The 27,627-nt window shown below is 42.3% G+C and overlaps 1 protein-coding gene across 1 annotated transcript in view; it reads right to left on the bottom strand.

The window, feature by feature from the left end:
- Window positions 1-26,647, bottom strand: part of GLDC (glycine decarboxylase) — a 43,286-nt gene extending 16,639 nt beyond the window's left edge. The window contains exons 1-12 of the mRNA XM_083718556.1: window positions 24,950-26,647; window positions 24,423-24,501; window positions 15,487-15,622; window positions 8,423-8,587; window positions 6,932-7,009; window positions 6,343-6,490; window positions 5,626-5,822; window positions 4,723-4,819; window positions 3,605-3,710; window positions 2,876-3,015; window positions 1,374-1,454; window positions 47-144 (exon numbers count right to left, since the gene is read on the bottom strand). Coding sequence (XP_083574682.1) covers window positions 47-144; window positions 1,374-1,454; window positions 2,876-3,015; window positions 3,605-3,710; window positions 4,723-4,819; window positions 5,626-5,822; window positions 6,343-6,490; window positions 6,932-7,009; window positions 8,423-8,587; window positions 15,487-15,622; window positions 24,423-24,501; window positions 24,950-25,270 — 1,646 coding nt within the window. The 5' untranslated portion in view covers window positions 25,271-26,647. The remainder of the gene's footprint in view (window positions 1-46; window positions 145-1,373; window positions 1,455-2,875; window positions 3,016-3,604; window positions 3,711-4,722; window positions 4,820-5,625; window positions 5,823-6,342; window positions 6,491-6,931; window positions 7,010-8,422; window positions 8,588-15,486; window positions 15,623-24,422; window positions 24,502-24,949) is intronic.
- Between the last annotated feature and the right edge of the window lie 980 nt (window positions 26,648-27,627).

Below are 27,627 nucleotides of genomic sequence, written 5' to 3'. Positions count from 1 at the left end.
TCTTTTCTCAGATGATATCAAGGGGAAATTAATTAATTTCACAAACCTGTTGAATACCTGATGTGTTAGGAATTTCGATGTTCTCTTAAACGCAGTGCCAAAAATACCTCTCGTTTCTCCGTCCATGCTCTCAGCAACCAGTTCCTTTCAAAACAAGACAGATAGTGGGGCTCTTAAGACGTTACTTGTTATCCCTCAAAAAGGATTTATTCTGTCAGGTAGTGGGGGAAAAACTGTCCTTGTTTCAGCACCTCTCCTTTCATGGTATTTATGTAAAGGCAAATCTTTCTCCAGCTCCCTGGATACAGGGAAACCCTGTTATGCCTAATTCAAAAGCAAGGCAAATTGCTCTTAAAAGAAGACTGCCATGAGCATTTTGTCTGCAAGGATATTTTCTTAAAAAGTTTTCTCTTAATCTGAAGTATGTACATGACATAAGAATTAGAAATATCTGGATATACACTTCTAGTCTTTCAGAAGGTGGAAATAACATTTAGTTCCCATAAATCAAAGTCATTAGAGGAGTTTTTTTTAATAAATAAATTGGGGAAGGTAAAAGAATTTTCTTTACTGGCCCACACTTCTCATTGCTGAAAGCTAAGATTTCCTACCATATCTTGTGTAATGCAGAATTCTGGTGCAGTACAAGTTGATTAAATTGAACTCAGATCCCTCATTATCGCACAAAACAATATGCAAACCTCCTTAGCAAGAGGTGGAAGACGAGAATTAAATCACCAAGGCAGCTGTCCATTTAAGGACTCAAAATTTAATATTGTCATTTTCCATTTCTTAGTACAGAAAGTATTGATCTGATGTGAAGAGATCTTTCCTATTCTAATTAATTCAAGAGGGTTCTGGAAGCTTCTCTGTGTGAAAGAAATAAGCAGAAGGTTCATGATGTTTGGGTTATTCCTTCAGAGAAGCGTACATCTGGCTGAAGCTAGTTCTGTGATCTCTTTCTGTCAAGGTCATGCTGACTATAATAGTAAGGCCAGGAGGAGCCTGAGTTTCACTTTCTCTTCCCACTGGTGTGGTGTTCTGTACATAGTATGCTTAGTGTTAAGGTTCAATCTTATTATTAATTATTGTAAGTTTAAGTTAAGTCTGCTACAACTGGATTTTTTATGGACAGTGCCAATCCAGAATGTATTGGATTTGTGACCATTATGCTCATTTGCCTTCAGTAGCAGTAAAGCTCTGTTGCATGAAATACAGTTGCCTCTGGTCTATTATTTAGGAATCCTGCAACGTGCTTAAGTTTTTACTCTGCTAACTATATGCTGGAGTTCTGCTCTGGATCAACATTGAGTAGAATACATGACACAGTCTACCAATTAAACGTTAAGCACTCTGATCTGCGATCTACTTACAGCGGAAGATTCACAACCAAAGATCCATAACAAGTCATCCAGGTCTTTCTCAGTTACAGTTTCATCAAGAGATACTCCAAGCTATTGACAGTTAGAAGGGAGGGAGCAAAGTTTAGTACTGGAAAAAACAGTGTACTTTCAAAGAGCACAAAACAAAACATTAAAGTAGTGTAACAACTGTTGACATTTCACCAATGTGAAGGTCCCTATTACTACAACAGGAGGGAAAAAGTAACAAATTTTCTCATCAGGTTCAAATGATACTGGTAGAAGCTTACAATAAACTTTTTGCATTTTCAGTTGCTCCATAGGTTTAATATTGTATATGCAATTCTTCTAGCCTTAACGGTAGAAGAGCATCATGTTTTACAAAACTGTGCTTAGCAATTTCAGCAAACTTCCACTATGTATCTGCTCAGTTATTTAAACATTAGGGGAGGAATTCAATGTAGTGCTAAGGAGAAGGTGCTATCAGTATTAGCATTTCTGATTGCCTAATGAAATGACTGACCTTCTCCTCCACCCATGTACTACAGGGTTATCTTGACCTCCCCAAGCCAATCTGGAGGATGGGGAAGGGAAGGAAGAAAATCCCCCTGTGTTAGTGGAAGTCCTTGCATAGGCTTCTGCTAGTGGGACCTGTAAATGGAATCTGCCCCTTACATTTTTTTCCTCTAATGAAAGTGAACTCAGAAGATGTGAAGCAGAATTTAAAAATTCAGACCCAAAAAGAAAAGGGTATGCAGCACTCCCTCTCTCTACAATTGATTTATCTCTCAATAAATCTGTCTGGATAATTCTAATACATCATTTTACGGAAGCTTCAGGTTACGTGTTTTCAGGTTGTGGATAGTGGGAAACCCGGAAGTACTGGAACGGGTTACTTCCGGGTTTCGCCACTCGCGCATGCGCAGAAGCACCAAATCACACTGGCGCCTGCATAGACACGGCGCTTCAGGATGCAAACACTGTGGGTTGCAGACGTGTCTCCATCACGGATTACGTCTGCAGCCTGAGCTTCCACTGTATAGTGTTACTATTGTATGTTGACTTTCTAACCTAGGCAGGCTCCCAATTTCCCCCAGTTCTTCTGTGACTATCAGAGGGTTCTTGTTTTCCAGAGATGAGCTATGCAAAGTTTCACTTTGGCAGTAAGATCAAGACCAACTTCAGAGTGACACACAACGTACACAGGATTGTTTGGGGCTTCCTGGGTAAAGCACAGCCAGTCCTTTCATGTATCATGCTCAAAATTGTTTTCATTTTTATGCGATCCCAGAAGATTTGCATCAAATCTGCCTTTGATCTTTTACATCTCCAACAATGAATATCTGATTGTATGTTTTAGTCAGTCTATGCAAAGTTAGATACCACCAAAGTGCAGCCTCGATTTTTCTCCATCACACTAGTGCTTAATGATATCATAAGAAAGTTTTTCGACAACCAGCCCCAATGTGACATTGAATGGAACACATCCAAGAATAAATTTAGCCATCACTTACTGTACCATCATTGTAAATCCGGAGGTTTATCTGCCTCTGGGCTGCCCGGAGCAAGACTTCTTGGACGCCACATCCACACTGGATTTTCAAGGTATCAAAAAATAGGTCATGTTGCAGTTTATGACCAGCTCTCTTCAGACCTAGCAGAAATAACATGTGAACTCTTCGCTCCACTGGCTGCTCACATTTCTATAATGTTCTGCATATAATATGCAGTATTTTGGTTGATACGGTTTTCAACAACAATATGCTGGGATTATGGATTTCTACTGGTGTTATAACAGACTTGCCTAAATTTGTTCAGAGTTGGCAGGTGGGGGTAGCCAAATCTGTCTTATGAATCACGATAAACTGCACTGTTGCCTATTTCCCCACCTCGTCTGGTTCCTCAGATATGCAGTCTTCCAATTTATCTTAATCCTAGTTCAGAGTTTCAATTTCTTCTGCTAAAGCTCTTCCTCGAGTGCCTATCTTATCAGATATTTACCACAGAGCTGTTTCAAAGTGAAAGGGTCTCCCTTATGATGTCTACATTTTTTCTGGTTAATAATCAAGCTTTATTATACAAGTTTTATTACATAAAATGTTTTATTTGCACTTGTTGTTTACTACCCTGGAATGAAGACCAGTATACAAATAAGTACATAAAACAGATTTCAGTTGTTGCACAGAATATTGAAATCTTTGAAGAGTCTCCATTATGCAGCCATTAGATTAATTTTAACTCACCTTCAGCTAAGATGAGAGTGGCATTATGCACCCTCCTAGCAATGTGCTTTAGTCCGTTAGCGCCATGGTAGACTCCGAACATAGCAGCCATATTAGCCAGAAGTGCCTAAAAGGCACAAAATTGGGGGAAAATAAGTCAATTCACTAGCAGGTTAGTGTAAGGTGTTTTTTTTTGGGGGGGGGAGTGTCTTGGAGTATATTTAGGAAAAAAGAACACACTAATATTTAAAACGTAGGGACGCGGGTGGCACTGTGGGTTAAACCACAGAGCCTAGGACTTGCTGATCAGAAGGTTGGTGGGTCGAATCCCCGCGATGGGGTGAGCTCCCATTGCTTGGTCCCTGCTCCTGCCAACCTAGCAGTTCAAAAGCACGTCAAAGTGAAAGTACATAAATAGGTACCACTCCGGCGGGAGGGTAAACGGTGTTTCCGTGCGCTGCTCTGGTTTGCCAGAAGCGGCTTAGTCATGCTAGCCACATGACCCAGAAGCTGTACACCAGCTCCCTTGGCCAATAAAGCTAAATGAGCGCTGCAACCCCAGAGTCGATCACAACTGAACCTAATGGTCAGGGGTCCCTTTACTTTTAATATTTAAAACATTCTATTTGTAATTGAGTTCAAATCAACCCACACAATGAAAAGTTACAATTACATTCCTGACATTTTAAAACAATAAAATAATCATTCAGATCTCTTGAATGTAAATTTGCAAGAAAGGTCACATTGAAGAGAAGTTGTATCTAACTGTGTTCCTCTTCACTGGAAAAGTTATTTGATCCCGATGAGGTTTCTGCAAAAGGGAGCGGAGGGGTGGTATCTGTCGCTTCTCCTTGTGCATTGCCAAATGTGCTCCAAAGGATTCTGGTATCCTTTGGAAAATTGTGGGATATGGCACAAGGGGTTTCAGAGGAAAGCAGGTGCAGTGTTTACAAAAAAAAAAAAATGATTTCCTTCCCCTCCTGTTCATTCACACCTTTGCCAGCAGAAGCAGCTGTATACTGCCCCAAAATGCCCACATATTTTACTAGCCCCATATTCAAATAGCGTGAACACAAAATCTCAAAAGTTTATAAATCTACTACTTTTTTAAATGACCGAACGACTGAAGAAAAGCTCACCTGCGCAGTGCATATGTTGCTTGTAGCTTTATCCCTTCTTATATGCTGTTCTCTGGTTTGCAATGCAAGTCGATACACTTCTTTCCCATTAGCATCCCTTGAGCCATAAAAAGAAAAATGGTTACTCTCTCAACATGGAGCGGCTCTGCTTTTCTTAATAAAAGGTGACCAGTATACTCAAGAAGGTAATGCAAGGCTAGGATGCTTGAGCAAAATAATTAAAAAGGCATTTAAAAATGCCAAACCGTTCCTGAACCAATCTGTCGATCAAGGCACCCTCTTATTCACTTGAAATCACATGGAACAATTAAGTGCAAAGCCCAATAGTGCAAATGACAATTCCGCAAAACAAGATGTAAGGACCAGTTTCACAAAGCCTGACAGACTGTGAGCAAGGGGAACCACAAGCTTGACTGATACACACTATGAAATCTATGTTGTGTGCCCTTGACCTAAACCTTATATACTAGTTTCTTGGACACCCTCCTCCAATTTAGGCTTTTGAAGGTGTTCCAGTGGGGACACACAATTGTGGAAGTAAAGTTCCAGCTGAACAGAGATGGCATCTTTGCATATGTAAATGGATGTATACAGAAAATTTAATAAGGAATCCTTTGAAAGCATGGAAGCTCCATGTGGACAGTGGAGCTCTAGATGCAGTAAGTGTGGAAAGTGATGTGAGGGGAGGAAATTATGTTTATATATTAGTGCATACGTAAAATAAAGAAATGAATCATATTCTAGCCAAGAAGATGAGTGTCTCATATATGACAAAAAGTTCAAATCACTTCATGGCAAGGGAAATGTGTTATCAGAAGGATGGAGTTTTGCACAATCGCCTGAGATGTCTTCAGCACAAGTCCCATGACTAGGATTGAAGCTTTCAGCTTCAAGTTAGCCTACCTTGTAACTCCTACCATTCTTCCAGGCATCATTCGCACCAGGTTCTCCTTGACAGCAAAAAAGGCTGCGTGTGGCCCACCATAACAAAGAGGCACCCCAAACCTCTGGGAGTTGCCCAAAGCGACATCAACACCAAACTCTCCTGGAGGTCTCAAGATGCACAGAGCTAGAAGGTCAGTAGCACAGCAGACTAGAGTCTGAAACAAGGAAAGAGATCAGCATCATTGTCAGAACAAATGACCCATGGCCTATGTTATGTAATACCAATGACAATTAAATAAGGTTTAATCAAAGTGATTCTAGTACGTCTCAAAGAAAACAGCAATGAAAGAACCAGTAATGCCTTAATTTCATGTTTAATGCAACTGTGCTGGGGTATATAAATTACCTGTTTCCGGTACCTCATCTACAATTAAGAGTATTGTGATGTAAATTTAACGGCTACATGGAGCATTAGGAAGAAACCTTGTATCAAATCAGATCATTGGTTCATTCTGAAACAGCTCAACCATTTATTTGTTGAGAGAAGCAGATTTACTCCTACAAATTCTGCATGCAGATCTTTGGCCTCTATTGAACTCAAATAAGGCAAGGGAGACCTACATCTGCACAGAGAGGTTCATTTCCGAAGAGTGTTCTGCAACTACAGTTATAATAAATCTAAACGGTTAAACATACAAAATATGTCAGGAAAAGGTTATGACTGCTTCGTTTTACCCCGTTCTGATGGGCTTGATCAACAAATGCAGTGAAGTCTTCCACCTTCCCCTCGGTATCTGGGTACTGGAACAAAACGCCGCTGACATCTTTGCCACTGAAGTCCATTTCATGAGGCAACTTCAACTCAACAATAATGCCGGTGTAACTGGAAAGCAAGAGAAATATACAGGAAAAGAGTAAGCCATTTCCTGCTTGTAAATGGGTTTTCAACATCATTTACGGATTGGATCCAGACTTTACCCTTCCACAAATGGGAAGGCTCCTATTCACAGAAAGGTTTTAATCCAGTGGAGGGATCCTGCTGGTGAAGGGGGGGGGAGCTGACTTTTGCTGAGTCCTTGCTACCCATGCAGAACCCAGCAGTACCTCCCACGATGGTCGATGGCCCCCCAGTCCCCTGGAACAGTATGAGAGGAGGTGCTGGGAGCTAAGGCGGGAGCGGAAATTGGCAAATCTCCTCTCCCTCTCCTGCACAGGAAGAATGTAACTTGATTCAAGGGATGTTCCCGCTGGGAGCAAAGTCTGGATCCAATGAGATACCTACATATTGATTTGAAGGAAATAATGCAACAGAAGTAAACATTACTTTGCTCTGGTTTGCACCACTGCTATCGTCTGAGGATGGCATCGGATGTCGACATAAAACTTCCTCCGCTTATTATGCCTGTTTTTTTTTGGGGGGGGGGAGAGACACACAAACACACAATGTAAGCATTTCAAATATGTTTCATACCATTTTTATTGCAGGCCAACAAGTTTCTACAGCCTACATCATTATGCCTGACTGGTATGGGGATCTGGCCAATAGTTCAGGAAGGGCCGGCAGGAAATATCCATCAATTACGAAACAAATAAAAACTCAAGCCTGCCACTTAGTTACCAAGATCCACATAAGAAAATTGTGAGGCAAAACACTTGGTTATTGTTAGAAGATTATTAGGTACATTCACAGAGAGCCATGAGCCCTGATAACTAAATATTGTTCCTGTTTTTTGTCAGTTGCTTGAGAGGAACAGCAATGGAAGGTTATCACCCTTTTTGTGGGTTTTCCTAAACCCCCTTGGGTTGGTCAAAACAGGATCACTGACTTTATGGTCCCTTGGCCTCATTGTTAAGTACCCTCCAAATCACCCAATTGTGATTTATTCAAGTTTGGTATGTACCGTATTTTTCGCACCATAGGACGCACTTTTTCCCCTCCAAAAATGAAGGGGAAATGTGTGTGCGTCCTATGGTGCGAATGCAGGCTTTTGCTGAAGCCTGGAGAGCCCCACCGCCAGCCCCACAAGCTCGGGGGACAGCGGGGAGGCGGAACGCCGCCATCCCGCTGTCACCCAACTTGGTTAGAAGGCTGGCGGGGGGAGAAGCCTGCTCCTCCCCGTCGCCAGCCCCGCAAACTCGGGGGACAGCGGGAGAGGCGCAGCGCGCCCTTCCCGCTGTCGCCCGACTTGGCAAGAAGGCTGGCGGGGGGGAGAAGCCGGCTCCTCCCCGTCGCCAGCCCCGCAAACTCGGGAGACAGCGGGAGAGGCGCAGCGCACCCTTCCCGCTGTCCCCCGACTTGGCTAGAAGGCTGGCGGGGGGGAGAAGCTGGCTCCTCCCCGTTGCCAGCCCCGCAAACTCGGGGGACAGCGCTGGGCTCCCGCTGCTTGCGGAGAGTTGCCTGCATGCTGAAGCCTGCGCGCGCTGAGCTCAGCGCGTCCAGGCTTCGCGGACCTCTCCGCAAGCCGCGGGAGCACTCCCACGGCTTGCGGAGACTTGCCTGTTTGGGGGCTGGGATCGGGGGAAGCTCGAGCTTCCCCCGTCCCAGCCCCGCGCCTGGGGGAAAAATAATCTTTCCCCCTTTATTTCCCCCCCAAAAAACTGGGTGCGCCCTATGGTCCGGTGCGCCCTATGGTGCGAAAAATACGGTATTTTCTCTTTTAGTATCCCTTTTCCTTTTTTCATGGCGTAACATTTCCGTTTACAGGCCAGGGGACAGCGTTCATTCTGTTTAATATAACTACTGTATTGAACCTAACTGCGGGGCCCTTTATAAATCAAAAATGCTATTGCAATTATTTTTGTTTCCATCTGTTACCTGTGGCACAACTGCATAGCTTCGGCTGCAGCAGTTCCTTCATCTAGCAAAGAAGCATTCGACACGTCCATTCCTGTGAGGTCACACACCATTGTTTGATAATTTAATAAACTCTCCAGCCTGCCTTGAGATACCTCTGGCTGGTAAGGGGTGTACTGGGTAACCCTATTAAAAACAAAATATTTCAGATATCAAGCTTCTGACCCTTCTGAACCATGTTTCCAAAAAGGTCATACTTTCCAATATATTTTAACTGTCTATTTTAATACCATTTGAATCTGGCTGATATTTATGTTGCAAGCAGAGCATGCACCATAAGAAAAATAAATAAATTGGGCTTAACTTTTAGAATGTGACTATTTGCTGCTGAATAGAAAGCATTCTCGTCAATTATCAAACAGTTATCTACCACCCCAAATATGCTAGTCTAGAGGTATCAAAATTCAGAGTCAAGCTGCACTTAATCTGTTAACTTCATTATGCTGTAACTTCAGTTACTCTTCACTAAGTGATCAGCTGATACTAAAATACTGAGTGTTGTAAAAGATTCTGGTTTCAGAAACCATGACACTGAATGAATAATCACAGCTGGTGTTGCTATGTGCTATTGTAAGACTGAGTAAAATCTTGATTTTGCGTGTTTAATTACATGCTAAACTTTAGATGCAGTTCTTGCGGGGGGGTGGGGGGACAGAGACAGAAACAGAGAAACCTGCTTTTGACTGTGTATGCCCGTTTCCTGCTGAGAACTTAATTTAGAAATTAAGCCCTGCTTGGGATGTAGAGAACAGGCACACACAATCAAAGAAAACCTTTTATAGGCCAGTTTCGTTCTCTACCCACCACTTCCAAGGCCAACAATTTTGCTTGTGCTATGGTAATACCAGCCAGCCCACTGGCTGTTGGAGCCTGGGAATCCAGCGCTAGGAATTTTGACTGATGGGTGGGACAAGCCACCTATTGATCTAGCGATGTCATCATGACATCACTTAATTGACAGGGAAGTGGCCTTGTCCACCAGTCAAGTTTGATCCTGATAAAGGTCTGGCCCGTGGAGCTAAAAAGGTTCCCCACTCCTGTGCTAAAACGTATGAAGTAAAATATTTCTTGCAAGTGATAAAGGGTGGATCTACACACAGGAAAAAGCACGCTATAAATAAGTCAGAAATTAAATTGTTATAATAAAAGGAAGAAGACTATGTAAAAATCGCATAGAAAATTTCTTTTGCTCTGTGCCACCATCAGCTGTTGCGTGTTTATAATGCATTCAAAATATTGTTTTTTGCCTAATGTAGCTGAGTCCATATAGAAAAAATAATGGTTGTGTCTAAAGCAAGGCAGGGAACCTTACTTGAATTGTAGGGAACACTGTTGTCAAGTCAAAGGGCAGGTTATAACCCAAAGGGAATGACTTATGAAGTAGTGACTTTAGCTATGCAGCAAGGATTCTGATTGCAAAATATTGGAAGACACAAGATTTACCCACACTGGAGGAATGGCACACGCAGTTGATGGACTATATGGAACTGGCCGAAATGACTGGCAGAATCCGAGACTTGGGAGAAGAAACATTCGAGGAGGATTGGAGAAAATTTAAAGACTATTTGGAAAAACATTATAAGTTGTATGAATGTTAAAAAACGCACCCTTTAGGAAATTCTAGCTTCAGTAATGTTAAATTAAAGAAATGGAAATTAAGGTACAAGGAGTCAGAGATAGAATAATGAAACAACTTTATTGTGTTAAAATGAAAATGCACATGATTTGGGTTATAATACATTTGAAATTGGGTAACATGATAAAAAGGAAGATATAATAAGTATTGAAATAAGTTAACAAATTGCAGACGTTATGCATCACAGAGAATGCAGGGTTGGGAGGACGTGGGGAAGTCCAACAGATTTGGAAAAAGGAGTAAGAAAAATTTGTAACCTTTCTTTTTTACTTTTATAATACGTTCTTTATTCTTTTTTCTGTATTTTATAAAACTAATAAAAAATATTATAAAAAAAAAAATGAAGTGACTTTAGCTATGAAAGGCTAAATGTAGTTCAAAGATAAGGAGTGGCCAACATGCTGCCCTCCAGTTTGCTAAGAAGCAACAGGAAGAAAAGAATATTGATGGCACTCCCTTCAGTCCCTGCCAGCATAGCCAATGGTCAAGGATGCTTATGGTACAAGTCCAACAACATCTAGAGGGAATGACCTTGGCTAGCCCTGCTACAGATTCTTATTTTTCCAGCAAGGAGGAGTGTTTGTTTTTAGCTTTGATAAGTTATATAACAACTTTTTGTGTGTGGGGGGGGGGGGAGAAACAGTTTTGTTCTTGTTTTTACTGTGCTCAGCCTCTGATAAGTACACAGTGAAGTTTCGACTTCAAATAAGAGAAGTCAAAGATCCGTGAGAAATTTACGGGCTCTGAAGCTGTTCCCATTCAGTTCAGTATGTGGATAAGCTTCTGAATTCATTTTAAGGCATGAGTAAGCCAAATGAAAACTTCTATTATCTAAACTACGGTTAAACAATTCACCAAGGCACTTGCAGTGAGTTAGAATCTCCTGCATGCAACCAGGCAGGGTGGCGGTTTGTTCCCCATTAAGCCACAAAGGATGATCACAGGGATGTGCGGACAGTGTGCCATGAAGCTTTTTTTGTGCTAGCTGTTTTATTTATTTAGTTATTCATTTAATATAATTAACATCATTATATGCATTTATAGAGGGACGCAGGTGGCGCTGTGGGTTAAAGCCTCAGCGCCTAGGACTTGCCGATCGAAAGGTCGGCGGTTCGAATCCCTGCGGCGGGGTGCGCTCCCGCTGCTCGGTCCCAGCGCCTGCCAACCTAGCAGTTCGAAAGCACCTCCGGGTGCAAGTAGATAAATAGGGACCGCTTACCAGCGGGAAGGTAAACGGCGTTTCCGTGTGCGGCTCTGGCTCGCCAGAGCAGCGATGTCACGCTGGCCACGTGACCCGGAAGTGTCTCCGGACAGCGCTGGCCCCCGGCCTCTTGAGTGAGATGGGCGCACAACCCCAGAGTCTGTCAAGACTGGCCCGTACGGGCAGGGGTACCTTTACCTTTACCTTTATGCATTTATATCCCATCTCTCTCTCTCAAGCTGGGATTCAAGGTGGCTTACAGCATTTAAAAATAACACTATAAAATACGAAGTAATAAAAACAAACTAGTTAAAAAGAATTATTTAAATATATAAAGCACAGTTAGAGGCAGCCATTAAAACACCGTTTTCCCTAACAGCAGCCCAGCAGTCAGCATTGTCTGCATCTTAGTTTTCAAAGGCCGGTCTGAAGAGGAAGGTCTTAGCCTACTGGCAGAAGGATAACCAAGAGGGAGCCAATCTAACTCTCTTGGGAAGGGATTATACCACATGCGAGCAGCCACAGAAAAGGCTCTGTCTTGTGTCGCCACCAGCTGAGCTTCTGGTGTTGATGGGACCAAGAGAAGGTGCTCACCTGCGAATCTTAACACCTGGGCAGTTTCATATAGGGAGATATGATCTTTCAGGTAGCCTGGACTGAAACCATAAATGGATATGTTTGCAAACCTTGATTAAACATTAAAAAAAACCCAAAGCCTCAGCTACTGTGATGAGACGATGAGCTGCTTGTGCGTTAAAGCTTAGTCCCTCAGAGCTTGGGCATGGTTCTCAAACTCTGCCTTAAGCGGAGCCCCCTTAAACATGACTACCTCAATCGCTAGCAGAATCCGACAGTGGGCATTTGCGGAACCTGCTCCAACATAAAAGTTCCTTAACGGAAACACGTCTTCGGGATTCTTGGCGAGACAGTTTCCGGCGAGGAGTGGGTGTACCTATGGGGGGTCCTGAGACTTCTCCACTGTTTTCACTGGCAGTCTCTCGGAGCCCTCCCTCCGACTCACTTTCTCTCTGAGCTCTTTCCCTCCCCCTGCTGGTACCTTCCTCTGCTGCTGAGTCTCTCTTAGCGCCTGAGAGCCCTTCCACCGCCTGCCTTTCCGATGGCAGTTCCCTGACAGCTACCTTTGAGAAACCTTCGAATGGTAGCGCACTATGTGACTATAGAAAATCCCTTAAGTTTCACAGATAGTTTACCATGCACCAAGGCAACTTGTTCCTCAAGGAACAAGCCTCCAAGGAGTTAGTCGCACAGTACTTTGGATCCTGACCAACATACTACCTTCCTATAGCAAAAGCATCGTATTACTCACAAGTAAAGTATGAAAACAGGTAGACAAAACACTCCTATTCAACATCATGAAAACTGATCACTGTATATTGTTCAGGCTATATTTAAACAAACTTTTCTAACCCCGAGAGAGAAATTCAACCCCCTAACATGCGCAGTAGCAATCCGGCACATTAGTAATTACTGACCATGCAAATTGGTCCCTCTCCCATCCCCAGAATTTGCATTGTTTTAATTGTGTATGCTTATTGAACACACACAAATCACTCTTCAGGATTATCTATTCATTACCATGATAGTTGGCTGTTATTGCTAGTCTCCAGTTCTGGCATCATTCACATCTTGCCAGACATTGAACCAAAGTACATGAAATTGCACCCATTTTATAAGTATTTCAGAATACTGTTATCAGTATGAAAATAAATAAAGTACAAATTAGGCAGGCAGTCATTACGAAAATAAAGTGGATTTCTAGGGTTAAGTCTAGACTTATTGTCAACTCATCCAAGAAGCCAAACATACTTTCTATTCTTTGTCCGTTCATTTATGTTCATGTCACGTTACTGGAATTAATTAGTTCTGTTTCCAGGGCAACACCACAGCGGACAGATAGCATGAAGACAGTCCGGAAGAATCAGCACAAAAATGTGTGCAGCTTAACACTGTCCCACAACATTACACTGCTAACAGCCGATTGTGGGTTAGTGAGCCACACTATTTATTTACAGTATTTAAAAGCATCCTATTCTCAGTACTTTGATTAAGAAAACTAGAAATGCCACGCAATCTAAGGAATCCTGGTACACTTTACCATGACCCAATTGTCTAGGGAGGTCTGATCTACACTGCAAGCATATTACCAGGAAGGGGGTGGAGGTGGGAAATGAAGCCAAATGCTTGAGGATGAGTCAAACAGAGATGTGAATTTGTTTCTCTAAAGTACAAGTCCCAGAGTTCCTTACTCCCTGGACAATATTTCCTGTGCACAGGCAGGAGGAACAGGGTGTGGCAGGAATCAGCACCATAATAAGGAGGGATAGTGAGATTCCAGGGGTAGTGGTGAAAGCCAGAGGTGCAGATAAGATCTACAAGCTGCAGAACATGTTGTAAGTCTGTACTGAGCCTAGAGAAATAATGTTTGAGCACTGCTTACCCTTGATAACGATAGCTAAGGTCTGTTGCCAGAACTGGGGGATTTGAAGCAATTGCCTATGACCCTCTTTGCTTAGGAATAATTTTACAAAGCATAATTTCTGTGCAGAAATGTGGGGAAATGTCTGGTCAGGCAAAGAATTTCTGCATACTATAATTGGGCAGATGGATTGCAGCGAGTATTTACCTGGGCTAAATAGCTAGACTTGGCCTTAAGAGAGAAAAAGCCCACCATATTTTTTATGCACAGTATTACCTGCAAATAAACCAAGCAATTGTATGCAACTATCAAATAAACTGAGCAATTGTATGCAACTATCTGTGCAGAGTAGCAGGAATTGTTTACAAAAAGACTCCTACTGAGTTGCATTCTTGCTAGAAGAATTCAAACGTTTGCTTGCCAAATCTGTCAGTGAATGGCATTTGCCTCACACTGTGCTTTCCTGTTAGTCTTTTATAATATTCAAAACAATAACACACAAAAACAACCTCCGGGCCTTTCTGTTCGTATCTCCCATCTTACAGTTCTCATCTTCTTTAAGGACTAATTTTACACACCCGTAAAAGTTTTCCATATTTAACAGTTACGTGAATGTACATTGGGGGATTTGCATTCTACCCTCTTCTAAGGCTTTGATATATTTCAATAGTTGAAGTATATCTTTTAAAACTTAATAGCAGTTAGTAGCATGCCCTTGAACCATTTTGAATATTTTGCTGTATGCATAGCCTCATAGGACTTTTGCGTAAACTGACAGTGGAAGTTGAAAAAAAGATCTTGCAAATTCAGAAGTTTGATGTTTTACAAGAAAAAAATCAGAAGCTTCACAAATTTATTTATAGCTAACTCAGTTGGTCAACTTACTTATAGGAACTATATTTGATGGTTAATTTCAAAAAATTCTTTTCTGTAATTTATAGGCCACTTCTTATTTATTAGGGCAACAACAATCAAATTAATTTGTTAGAAACTTTTTTATTGAGTAGGAAGTACCACCAATTAATCTGTCAGTATATTTTTAGATGTAGGATGACCTCTTCTAACTTATCTGCTTTTGGGAAAGTATGCTTTTTGCATTAAAACTAGCCTTTACTCATATGTAAATGTATACAAATGCAGTAGGGCTGCAATCCTACACCCACTTACCAGGAAGAAATGGCCTTATTGAACCTAATGGGTCTTACTTCTCAGTAGACTTGCATAGGATTGTGCTGAAATGAATGAAGTCAACTAAATCTCATGCAATTAATTGACTAGAAGCAGTGCAATCCTAACCATTTTGATTAGAAGTAATTCCTATTAAAGTCAATGGGGCTTACTCTCAAGTAGGTGAGGTTAGGATTACAGTCCAAGGCATCACTAACTGGTAACAGATCTATTCTTTGTGCATGTTTTTATCCATTATGTAGCTCAGGTTTGTCAGTTGTCTGGCTCCTTGTGGGGAATGGGAATTGATCTTAAAAAGAAATTACAAATGATGGAAGCAATCTGCACCTACAACCACATTTATGTATTAGAATAAACATTTCTGCTTTATTGATAAATTTGCTAATGACTGTTCGTTCTGTTCCTCAGATAATTTTGAGCATTTTTTCTTTCATCAGAGTCTTGAATCCCTGCAGGCAGTACAATAATGTAGGAGCTTCTATGCATCCCAGCACATTAACAACATGAACAATATGAAATATACAGTACAGGTGTGTGTTTAATGATAAAATATGGTACATTACCATCCTGCGTTCTCCAGCATATTCCTCACAATGGCCTGAGGGACTGAACAGTTGTAATAACCCATGCCAATATACGATCTCCAGATCTTGTTCTTGCTGGCAATACTGTGTAAAGTTTCAAGAATTTCATTCTCACCTAATTAAAAAAAAGTTATGGTAGAAGTCTTGTAAAAGGATTGATTAATGTGGTACATTTGGAACCTGCTGCTCCTTATAATCTAGTGCAGGTCTGCTAGCACCTCAAATTCATCTCCCCTTCTACTCCCCAATTTCATTGGCCTGCTCATCTTTAGTGCTGAAAATCACAGAAGTGAGGCAAATAAAGATTTGCTACCATCACTCACAATCACTACATTCCAACTGCCCACTTTTGAGTGATTATATTTAGTTCTTTCTCATTAAGAGCATATTGTAGCATGTCTACTCAGCGGGTTTTTTTTAAAGCTTGAAACCTATTTAAGGTACAAATTGTATTTCCTTCTTTGCATTCTTTTGAATGCCAAGTGAGTTTACTTAAGCCAGGGGTGTCCCTCCAGATGATGCTAAGCTGCAGTCCCCAGGAGCCCTGAACATTGACCAAGTTGCAGGGACTGACTGGAGTTACCGCCCATCAGTAACCACCCTTACCTAAAACGACTGGAATGTAGTCCAGATTGTTAATTTCGCCAGAGACACGTACAACTCTGCAGCATCATACCAGGACTTTTAAACTCATGTAAACTAGCTAATGCCTGAAGGGTCATGATTCAGCTGCTCCAATATGGCCTACGCTATGATATCATAATGAGTTTAGCAAGACTCAGACCACCTTTGGTGGTTATGGGGCAATGGAGAAAACTTTTCCTAAATTACACAGCAAGAGTTACGTAAGTTCACCAAAGGTTTCTGTTTGACAACCTGCTGGTGTCAATTGAACAGCCTTTATATACCTTTTGCTGAAAGGGGATATACAGTGCCAAGGAACCTACGCTTGAAAATATCACTTAATAGTGAAAACTGGCACCTGAGAGCAATAAATAAATCAAATAAAAAATTGCGAATTCATCCCACAGGCAAGGCTATTTGAAACCTGACCTCTAGTAATTTAAGCACTTTATCTACCTTTATAGTACTATGTCCTGAAAAGAAAATAATAATGCAAACTAGACCTGGGCGAAATATCGTATATCGCCCAGGACCGGTATGAGGAGCAGACTGCGATGTCGGCTTCATTCAGCAATACAGTGGTACTTTGGGTTAAGTACCGGTACTTAATTTGTTCTGGAGGTCCGGTCTTAACCTGAAACTGTTCTTAACCTGAGGCACCACTTTAGCTAATGGGGCCTCCTGCTGCCGCCGCGCTGCTGGAGTACAATTTCTGTTCTCATCCTGAAGCAAAGTTCTTAGCCTTAGTTCTTTCTGGGTTAGTTGAGTCTATAACCTGAAGCGTAAGTAACCTGAGGTACCACTGTATATCACTAAGGGCTCCTCATCCCCAGTAGAGCCATCTACTTGAGCGGGAGCCAGACCAGCTGGGGGATCCTTTAACTGCTCGGCTGAGCAGTGACGGAGTTAGCTGCATGGGTGCCTGGAGCATGGGGGGGGCAGCTGTGTGGGGTATGTGTGATCTGCCGTGTGCGGCGGCGGCGGCAGAGCAAGGCCACCGCAGTGTGCCTTTTTATCACCCCCCCCCGATGGATGACACCCAGGGTGGACTGCCCCTGCTTCTTACGCCCCTGTGGCCAAGGGGAGCGGCAACTGCACACTCCTCAGGTGAGCAGTTAAAAGATGCAGAGGGAGGAACAAGCTGTATCAGTGCCTCGCCAATGCAGCTTTTTTCACCCTCTGCGCAGTACAAGGGCAGAGTGGGATGCCGATTTTACTCAGCAATATATTGCTGGTGAAACCGCCAGCACTCCTGAGTCCCTCTGCTAGCAACACTTGCTGCAGGAAGTCGCTAGCAGAGGGACTCAGGAGCGGTGGCGGTTTCACCAGTGATATACCGCAGAGTGATGCTGATATTGTGGTCATCTCCTCATACCTGTCCTGGGCTATATATTAATATATCGCCCTGCCTAATAGGTACATATAGATGGAAGATACAATCCATTATGGGAACACTGTCCAGGAACAAGTGATCTCAGTATGGACCTCGTTAAGCAGAGTTCACTTAATCTGCATCACAAGCATTATCTTTAAGTGATTTGTACATATGATTCTAAACGTTCTAAACATTTGTCTTGCATATCTGCATGGAAATCTTTCCTGTTGTCCTGCACTATGAGAATCATGTTTTCCATATTGCTGTGATACTTCGTCTGCTCAGTTCTACTCACTTGTGTGCCTAATGATCAGGACACTAATAAAGTTACTCCTGTCTCATTTTCAGTTTCCTTCCTGTCCTTTTCATACTCAACAGAAAATGAACCATAAAAAGCTTAAAGTCCAGAAACATAATACTGATACAGCAAAAACGGATATAAGTTTTTTTTAATGATGTGCTTTAACTTCAGGAAACATTTAGGACATTTTTAAAACATTTAAAAAAACAATGACAGCTCAACATTTTTTACTCCACTGCATTATTTCCCTCTACCTGACAGTTAGCCTAGTCCAAAGGTACAAAACAAGTCCAACACTTTTGTATGGTGTATTTATCTTTATAGAATACAGACATTGGCCTCTGATTATGAATCTACTTGGCTAATTTGAGGCTGTCCCCTCCTCATTGTGCAATGAAAAAGCTATAAAGCAAAGGACTCAATGAAGGGGGAGCTGGAAATACGAGAGGACGGTAAACACCCATTAAGAAACACTTGGAAATCAGCCATTCTAGTCAGCCTACTGCTTCCAGTTTTCTAGGGCAGTAGCAAAGATGAAATGCATTACACCAGACCCACTACACTGAAAATAGTTGAGTAATCCTTCAAGAACTTTAGCTGGCAATTCTTTTTGCTGAATAAACACCTGCTGCTGACCTTGTTTATTTCTCCCACTGGGAGCATTGCATAACATTATCGGAGGCAATGATCTTAATGTACCAAGCATTGAGTTCATTGATCTTTTGGCACCGTTATCTCAGAATGGGGGAAGGGGAACAAAGCACATACGCCTCCATCTTAGCTTTTATAATTCAGAAACAAGGTGCCCAACAGCTGAGTGGCATTATTCCTAGTTCAAGAAATAAAATTGTTATTAATATTGTTGTTGTTACTATTATTATTATTATTATTATTATTATTATTATTATTATTATTAATCTGCCCGGCCCTGGCTATTGCACACATGAGCCCAGACTATCTCCATTGTTTCCAACAGGGTAGTTGTCTACTCTTGAGGTTTTGATACCTACTGAAAACATTTGTTCACTCAGGCCTTTGCTGGTCATTGTCCAGCTACTGTGGTTGCTATTATGGTATTTCTCGATTTGTTGGATTTTAATGGGCTGTTTTATTGTTCTCTGTTGTAGACCAACATGGATTTTTAAAAATGATGATGGTATAAAAGTATATTGCATAAATAAATATCAGTGAATACTTAAAATGTGCAAACGGTGCTTGTATAGTTGTTTTAAACTGTGGGCAGTAAGGGTGGGAAATGAATAAAAATGGGAAAACCTTTGTACATTCACTTTCATTTGAGTATCACAGCCCTTTGGCCATAAATGGCCAGAGTATATACTTGTTTGCCTCAAGCTCTCCTATGTTGCTCTTACCTCTCATCAGTTATAGACTCATCAGGGGACACAAGTACAAAGTGTTCAAAAACAAGATCCAGTAAGGGACTTTTTGTGTTATAAACTTGTTGACATGAATTTATCATATGCACTTGCCACCAAATTAGACTATGGCACAAGTTACCAACCAGATTGCGCAATGTTGTATTTCTCCCTCAGCCTTTTGGAATACTGGAATAATCCAGTTTACATGCCAAAGTTTTGAGGCACCTAGTTGTCACCAACCCCTAGGGTATGTTTAACTTTGAGCTGCAGCGTTCTGTAGCAGGCTTCAGTAGACTCACTGTCAAAGGAGCTTGCTGTACTCATGAACAGAAATGAGCCAACTACTACTATATGTTATCAGAGAATCACCAAGTAGATGGCAGCCTGTTACAGAATGTTACTAAGACATACTAAGGGACCAGTGGACCCAAATAATGCTCATTTATTTAAAAGTTAGCAAGGAAGTACTCAAGCACAAAAAGAGCAATATTGCATTAAGTATAAGCTGAAATTAGTGTCATGTTCACTACACAAAATACTATATTATGAAGAGTTTAGTATTACTAACTCAGCTCCTTCGCTTTTGCTGCAGGAGTTTTATTGTCACCATCCTGCAAAACCTTAAATAAAGTTTGGTCAGGTCCCAACTGCATTTTGGCCCTTGCTTAATTATCCTGCTATATATAGGTCCATAAATAATGGCCTGGGTATGAAATCTTGCTGCAGGGAGAAGAGATCCTTGCTGAAGAGTGGGAAGGAAGAGCTCACCACCATCATTATTAAAAATCAGACTGCATTTCCGCTCAGTTGAGGTGAACGTACACATTCTGAACATAAAACGTAAAGAAAAGCGGCAGAATGAGAGCATAGTTCATAGTTTTTACTTAAAGGGAAAGAAATTGACAGATGATTGCCAATATACTATGTTACTGTAGTGTATTCAGTTTTAAAGCAGCAAGATGTCTGTGAATATTTTGACTTATTATTATTATTAATTTTTTATTTATACCCCGCCCATCTGGCTGAGTTTCCCCAGCCAAAAACAACAGAGCATCTAGGGAGCCTAGATGTCATATGTATAATTTAACAGGTTCCTATGATACCTAGACAACTGCATGCTACACTGTATTAAGTACTAAAATGAAAGCATTAGCTGAGGGCAGTAGGGAAACCATATCTCCACTATGGTTCAAAGGTGAACATATAGCATGTTGGTACATAGAATTAAAATTATGGCCACTTTCCCCCTCCCCTGTTTTCCTGTTGTACTGCTAAAAGCTAAACAATGGTTTGGCTTAGCATTATTCCCAAACCTCAGCTTGTGATTTGTCTCTCTTTAGACAAACCATGAGCTGTAATCAAGGTTTGTTCTTGGCTTACTGCCCACTGTTTGCTTCTGGAACACAAATCATAAACTCAGATTGGGAGGCCATGTTTAGCCAAACTATTGCTCAGCTCCTATTAAGAATGGGTGAAGAGAAGAGCAATTAATTTTATTCTGTGCGCTAACCCCACTGTGTTAAGGTTGATTATGGTTTCAAGTGGCACATGAACATTGCCAATTTCAGCCTATATTCTGAGTCTTCGGAAAATGCAATTTCCCCTAAAAAATGTTAATTGTGAGGATGGAACATTTATTGAATTATATATACCACCCTATACCTGGAGGTCTCAGGGAGGTTTACTTCCAACAACTAAGAGACATGTCACGTGGCTTGTTTGGTTATGACACTGATATAATGTTGCACATCAAATGCAAAATGTACATTTTAAAAGAACGAGCAAAATATCATGTACTGTATACCATTTTACATCTGACACACAATGCTTTCTTTTATACTGAAACATTATATCTAGGTAAAAAACAAAACAAACCCATTATAAATTGGCTGTAAGCAACCACCACCCCTTCAATAATAACTCTTAAGTTAACTTATTAGGGAAGGGTTGTATCCAACTAAATTTGACCGAGAGCACAGCTATTGAAATGAATGGCTCTAAATTAATGATGTCCATTAATTTCAATGGGTCTCCTCTAAGTATGATTAATATTGGCATCATTCCAAAAATTACAATTCACAAATATTATATCAAATAGGGATTAATATGATCCAGAATTATATATATATATATATATATGCAGGTTTTGGTGTCCTCGGGTGTCTTCCCGTGTAAAAGTTGGGGTGTCTAGGCGACGTTTCGACGAGGTCTCACTCGTCATCTTCAGGCTGGTGCTTTCGGCTTCTTGTTACTGGAACAGAGCGGGATCTCAATGTTTGAGTTCCTATAAATACTGTAGAGGGGGTGTGGTGTCTAGCCTCCAATGTTCTGGGCAGAGAGGAAGTTCCCAGGCTAGTGTGCCTTTTCTTCTTTTGTTCCTTAATTACTTGAGAGATACCTTGAGTGATTTCTTGAGTGATATCCTGAGTACCACTTAGGTGGGTCATTAGGTGTGGATTAGTTGCTAAAGTCTTTGTGTCTTGACCTCTTGAACTTTGTGAAGAGTTTAATTGCCAATGGATACCAGCAAAACAGGATTACGAAGCTAATCCAAAAGGAAACACCCCCCAAAAACCAAGACACAGAAGAAAACAATGGCATGGCCCTCCTTCCTTATATCAAGGGCACTACAGATAAAATTAGCAAAATCCTCCATAAACACAATATCAAAACAGCCTTTTGCACCAACCAAAAAATAGCCAATATCCTCAGAAACCCCAAGGATAAAATCCAGTTGGAAAACCAAGGGATCTATGAAATACCCTGCAAAGTCTGCCCAGCCACGTACATTGGACAAACAAACAGACGAATAAATGCACGTATCGCAGAACACAAGAATGCCGTCAAAAAAGAAGAAAAAACTTCCTCTCTTTTCCAACACATGAAAGAAACAGGACACGAAATTAATTTTGCAGATTCCAAATTGCTCTTTAACACGGAACATCACCACAAGAGAATAATCATGGAAGCCATCGAGATAGAGAAACACCCTCACAACATGAACAAGCGTGACGACACATCCCGCTTGCCAGACATCTGGAAATTAGCCCTCCCCACAAAAACTGACACCAGATCCAGAGGCACACAGAACGCCAACACCAATCAACCACACCAGACCCAAACCCAGACCCTCTCCACAGATGAATTACTGACACCATCCAGTAGCCAATCCATGGTGGCACCTCCGGATGCTGCACCCCCCTGCAATCCCTACACAGATCTGGCTGACACAAGCCACAAAACCACAGCTCGCCCCTATACACGAAGCCAAGCCAAAGCACAACTAAGTGCAATACAGCCATCTTCTCAGGAAAACTCTTCACAAAGTTCAAGAGGTCAAGACACAAAGACTTTAGCAACTAATCCACACCTAATGACCCACCTAAGTGGTACTCAGGATATCACTCAAGAAATCACTCAAGGTATCTCTCAAGTAATTAAGGAACAAAAGAAGAAAAGGCACACTAGCCTGGGAACTTCCTCTCTGCCCAGAACATTGGAGGCTAGACACCACACCCCCTCTACAGTATTTATAGGAACTCAAACATTGAGATCCCGCTCTGTTCCAGTAACAAGAAGCCGAAAGCACCAGCCTGAAGATGACGAGTGAGACCTCGTCGAAACGTCGCCTAGACACCCCAACTTTTACACGGGAAGACACCCGAGGACACCAAAACCTGCATTCCTGTACCCGTGAAAATCTACGAAAGCAAATATATATATATATATATATATATATATTCATATTCAACCACAAACTGGGAGAAGACAGTTAATTAAAGAAGCTAAGCTATAAAAATATAAAAGCTGAAAAAACAGACTAATAAGTTTTCCATCATTTTCTATTACCTCTATAAAGAATCTATCTTTGCAGACTATTGTTCCTTGGGGTTTTTCATTCTGCCTGCTGCTTCTGTTCTGTGATGTCATCACAAAGTAACCAGATTGAACTGGCCAGAACCTTACAAAGGGCTGCTGGGCCTAAAGTTTACACTCAAACTGCAGCTGGCTGATGAACAACACCAAAATGAGAGCAAGACAATTCAGTGTGTTCTAGATCTTTAAATGCTCTCACAGATGAAAAAGAAGAGATTATCCCTAGGGGAAGGAAGCTAAAAGATTATAATAGTGCAACTGTTTAACAAAGTTTGATTAAACCATCTATATGTCATTAGCACATTTTCCTGGTACTTTGTTTAGAGAGCACTTTTATGTTAAGCACTTAAGGAAATCTTGATAATGCTAGATATAATTTGTTTTATTTTGTTTTAAAGATGTACCTTCTGCCTCCCAAACCCTGGAAGTTCCTCCAAGAACCTCTAAACAAGGAAAATTATGAGTATTGAAATTTTGCACAGAGGGGCAATTTGGTGACAAAGTACAAAAGGAAACTTATTTTAAAATCCTTTTTTGTACTTGTGAATCAGCATCTACACAATGTGACGTCATCACACGTAACATTTGATTGGCATTGCAAACTGACATACCTAGAAGAAACAGTGTGGATGAAGGTGTTAGAATCTGATCTCCTAAACTATTTCTTGAATAATGAAACCCACTAGAGACATGGCAATGTAATGTAATGTTATCTAAAACCGCATATGCTTCATAATGGCAGGAAAATGTTAAATATTTTAGATTGTAAAGCAGCATGATAAGCATTCTTGATAGGAGCTTCAGAGACATTTTGAACAACATTTATGCATATGACCATATAGATCATATTGGACATTTTATTTCTATTTTTTAAAAAATATTTTGAACAACATTTATGCATATGACCATATAGATCATATTGGACATTTTATTTCTATTTTTAAAAAAAGATCTATCCTAAAAGTAAGTAAATAAAAATTAACTAAATAAAATTAGCAAAATAAATGCAAATAACGCAGCAAACAACTTTTTAAAAACAACATGTATATTAGACTAGCTTATTCATTCGCATGGTATATTTTAAAGATGATTCTGAGAAATTATGGGTAAAAGACTAACATGGGTGTCCCCTGTATATTTGTTTATGCAGACTGTATTCTGCTCTTCACAATAGTCATCTAGTTTTTGCACCAAGCCTTTTCAGACAACTCGCTATCCCACAACTAAATCTATTGCTGATAGGGAGAATGAAATCCTCCTACCCAGCTATACTAATTAAATCAGAAGCAATGAAAAGCAGAGAGGAGAAGATTTCATATGAGGCTTTTTTATTTGCCCCTAGGCTGAAAGGGACACTTACAAATGTGGTCATCCATCTTCAGAGGCCGTTGCAAGCGGATATTGCCAGGAATGGTTTTATCGATCAACTCGTCAATACTCTAAAAAGGCAAGGGATAGGGTGAAAAGCATCACATGAACCGACTGCAAGTTTGAAGTTCTGCAACACCTAAGCCGCGCACCAAAAAGGGGGTATTATTCAGACAAAGGGTCCAAACAAGAGGAACGGATGAAGGGAGGAAAAACTCACGAGGGATCTTTGCTGAAGAGCTCGGGCTCATGCAGCCGAGGTTTTATGAAACACGATTTAGACCTCTCCTCCCCCACTTTCGAAAAGCTCTTTACTCTGAAGTGAAATGAGGCCAGATGGCGTGACATGGTGGGAAAGATATTGATGTGGGGCGAGAAAGGAGAGCGATCAGACAAAGCGAGCGCTGCCCGGAGCGCACAGAAAGAGGGGAGGCGAGGGTCAGGTTGGGGCGCGGGATGGGGGCGCAAAGCGCATCAGCGGGGAGAGGGAGAGGAGGGAGCCCCTCGGATTTGGCTCACCGACAGCCCCACGGTCTGCAGCATCTCTCGCTTCTCTTTGTCCCCCGGGCCGATGTGCCTCTCGGAGAAGTCATCGTGCCTGGGCAGGAGTCTCTCGATGCGCCTCGAGGTGTTTGGAGAGGCTGCTGCGGCGGCGACGGCGCTTTCCCCGACGGCGCTGCTGCTGCTGCTGCTCCTCCTCACCCCAGCCAGCCTCTGCTGCTCCCGGCGTCCTCCCCATCGGCCGGGCGCCTTCTTGCCCCCCAAGGCTCCGCCGTGGGGTCCGTGCAGGCTGCCCCCCCGGCCCACCAGCCGCCCCCACCACTGGACGCAAGACTGCATTGCTGACCTCGCGCGCCTGCTGCTGCTGCTGCTGCTGCTGCTGCTGCTGCTGCTGCTTCCCCCGACGGCACCACCTGCGACTCACTTTCTGGCGGCCAGGCGCCCCCGGCCCTCCTTATAGCCAATGGCGAGGAGAGGAGGAGGAGAGGCTCGCTCGCCCCGCCCCGCAGAAGCCACCTGCTGAGAGGGCTGCCCCCCCCCCCGCCTGCGAGAGCCAGCCAGCGCTCCCTCCCGCTCACCCACCCACCCCAGGATGGCCTGAACCGAGCAGCGCGCAGAGGACAAATGACCCGAGGTACTGGCTTGCAGCCACGTTCTCGCCCAGCAGCGCATCATCCGTATTTTCCGCTGCTGCAAGGAGGACAAAGTGCCGCTGCTGCGCTCACGGGTTTCACTAGCGACACACCAGGAGGGGGGTCCCCCCTCTTTCTCTCACCAGCCTTTGCTGCTCTCGGGCTTTTATCATCAGGCAGTGTTTTCAGTGCCTGCCCCTAGCATAGCTGTCAACGTTTCCCTTTTTTAAAGGGAAATTTCCTTATTCCGAATAGGATTCCTCGCAAGAAAAGGGAAAAGTTGACAGTCGTGGCCCCTAGCGTTCCCCTGCCCTCCCCCTGCTATAATAAAATTGGATGGCCTGCGGTTAATGGCCCGACCTTCTTTACTTTCCGAATTCTTAGCTGCAATCTCCTTTTCACCTCCTTCCCCTAGGTGAAGTTTAACTTCAATTTCAGCAGCTTTCCCCACCTGACTGCTGCCCTTAATCTGTTCTGCGGCTTTCTCTCTTCCTGCAAACACCAAGCGCTTCCATAGTGGTCCCTTAGGTCAGATAAAAAATGGGAAAAGCAGCAGCTGAGAAGAGTGGCAGCATTTTGTGTTTAAAGAAGCACTTGCCTGCTTTTCCCTCTTACTTAGAACTGCTGCGCAAGGGTAAAACTAGGCTTTATTGCACCCGGGTCAAAGACCCAGTTCGGCACTCCTCCATGAGAATTACTGGGCTGGGAGCCTCAGTGGAGCTCTTCTGAAGGCTTCACCCGGCCCCCCAGTAGCTACGGCTCTGGGGTGGGGCTTGGGGTACAGACCTGTAACACAAATTTGTACATGCTAATTCACAGGAATAGTTACCAGGTTGACTTTCAGAAAAGAGTGAACTGCAGCAAACACTGACTCTTACCTACTATGGTTTACTGTGGGCTATGGGGTGCCAACAGGATTGTATGGGTACCCTGGGCGTAGCCAAGGGGGGGGGGTAGCTGCGCCCGCTAGAGCAAGTAAATCAATAAAAATACTCCAAAAAAAAAAAAGCATATGATCCTGTTGCACTATTTTGGCTATTATTGCTATATAACAACTTCCTCATTTACTTTCATCCTTTTTATTACGTACTAAAGGTAAAGGGACCTCTGACCATTAGGTCCAGTTGTGGGCGACTCTGGGGTTGCGGCGCTCATCTTGCTTTATTGGCCGAGGGAGTTGGCATACAGCTTCGAGGTCATGTAGCCAGCATGACTAAGCCGCTACTGGCGAACCAGAGCAGCGCACGGAAACGCCGTTTACCTTCCTGCCAGAGCGGTACCTATTTATCTACTTGCACTTGACGTGCTTTCGAACTGCTAGGTTGGCAGGAGCAGGGACCGAGCAACGGGAGCTCACCCCGTCGCGGGGATTCGAACTGCCGACCTTCTCATCGGCAAGCCCTAGGCTCTGTGGTTTAACCCACAGTGCCACCCGCATCCCGTTTATTACGTACTACAAGTTGTCATAATTTACCAACACTTTCTTTGACTTCCCAAGTTCCACTGAGCTTTAGTGTAAGACTGTCGTGCATCTACGCTCATCTCCTCTACATATGAGTTTTTTAGTTTTATGTTTTCAGAAACCATTCCCCTTCTGTTTTGACTTCTCTCTCTCTTGCTTTGGAAACAAATTACTGAACAGCAGTAGCAGCCTCAATACTTGCGAGGGATCATATTCCAAGGGAGTCAAGATAGGTTTTAGCAGATATTTTGAATCCAAGTCTTGAAAGAATGGAAGATGTCACGCTAAAATGGCTAGAGCTATGAAGCTAACTGAATTATGCTGGACAGGTAACTTTCAACCCCTGTTTTACAAGGAAGTAGAATTGTACCATAAGGTTTGGAAAATAATTGTAAAACATTTTATACACTGAAAAATATTATTCAAACAAATGCTTAAGTGAGCATGAGCCTGTATATCCAGACAAGCTGATGACATGTACTTAGGGTTGCCTACGCAATAGCGAGCTGATAAAGAATTGCAAAAAAGCTAATGGAATTACATCATGTAATGACATCTGCACTTGCTATGCTGACAGGGAGATCCATTGGCTGTGTATTTGC

The sequence above is a fragment of the Podarcis gaigeae genome, assembly GCF_964106915.1.
Source record: "Podarcis gaigeae genome assembly, chromosome: 17".
Lineage (NCBI taxonomy): Eukaryota > Metazoa > Chordata > Lepidosauria > Squamata > Lacertidae > Podarcis > Podarcis gaigeae.
The sequence above is the reverse complement of the archived record's forward strand: the minus strand, read 5'-3'. Positions and strand labels throughout refer to the sequence as shown.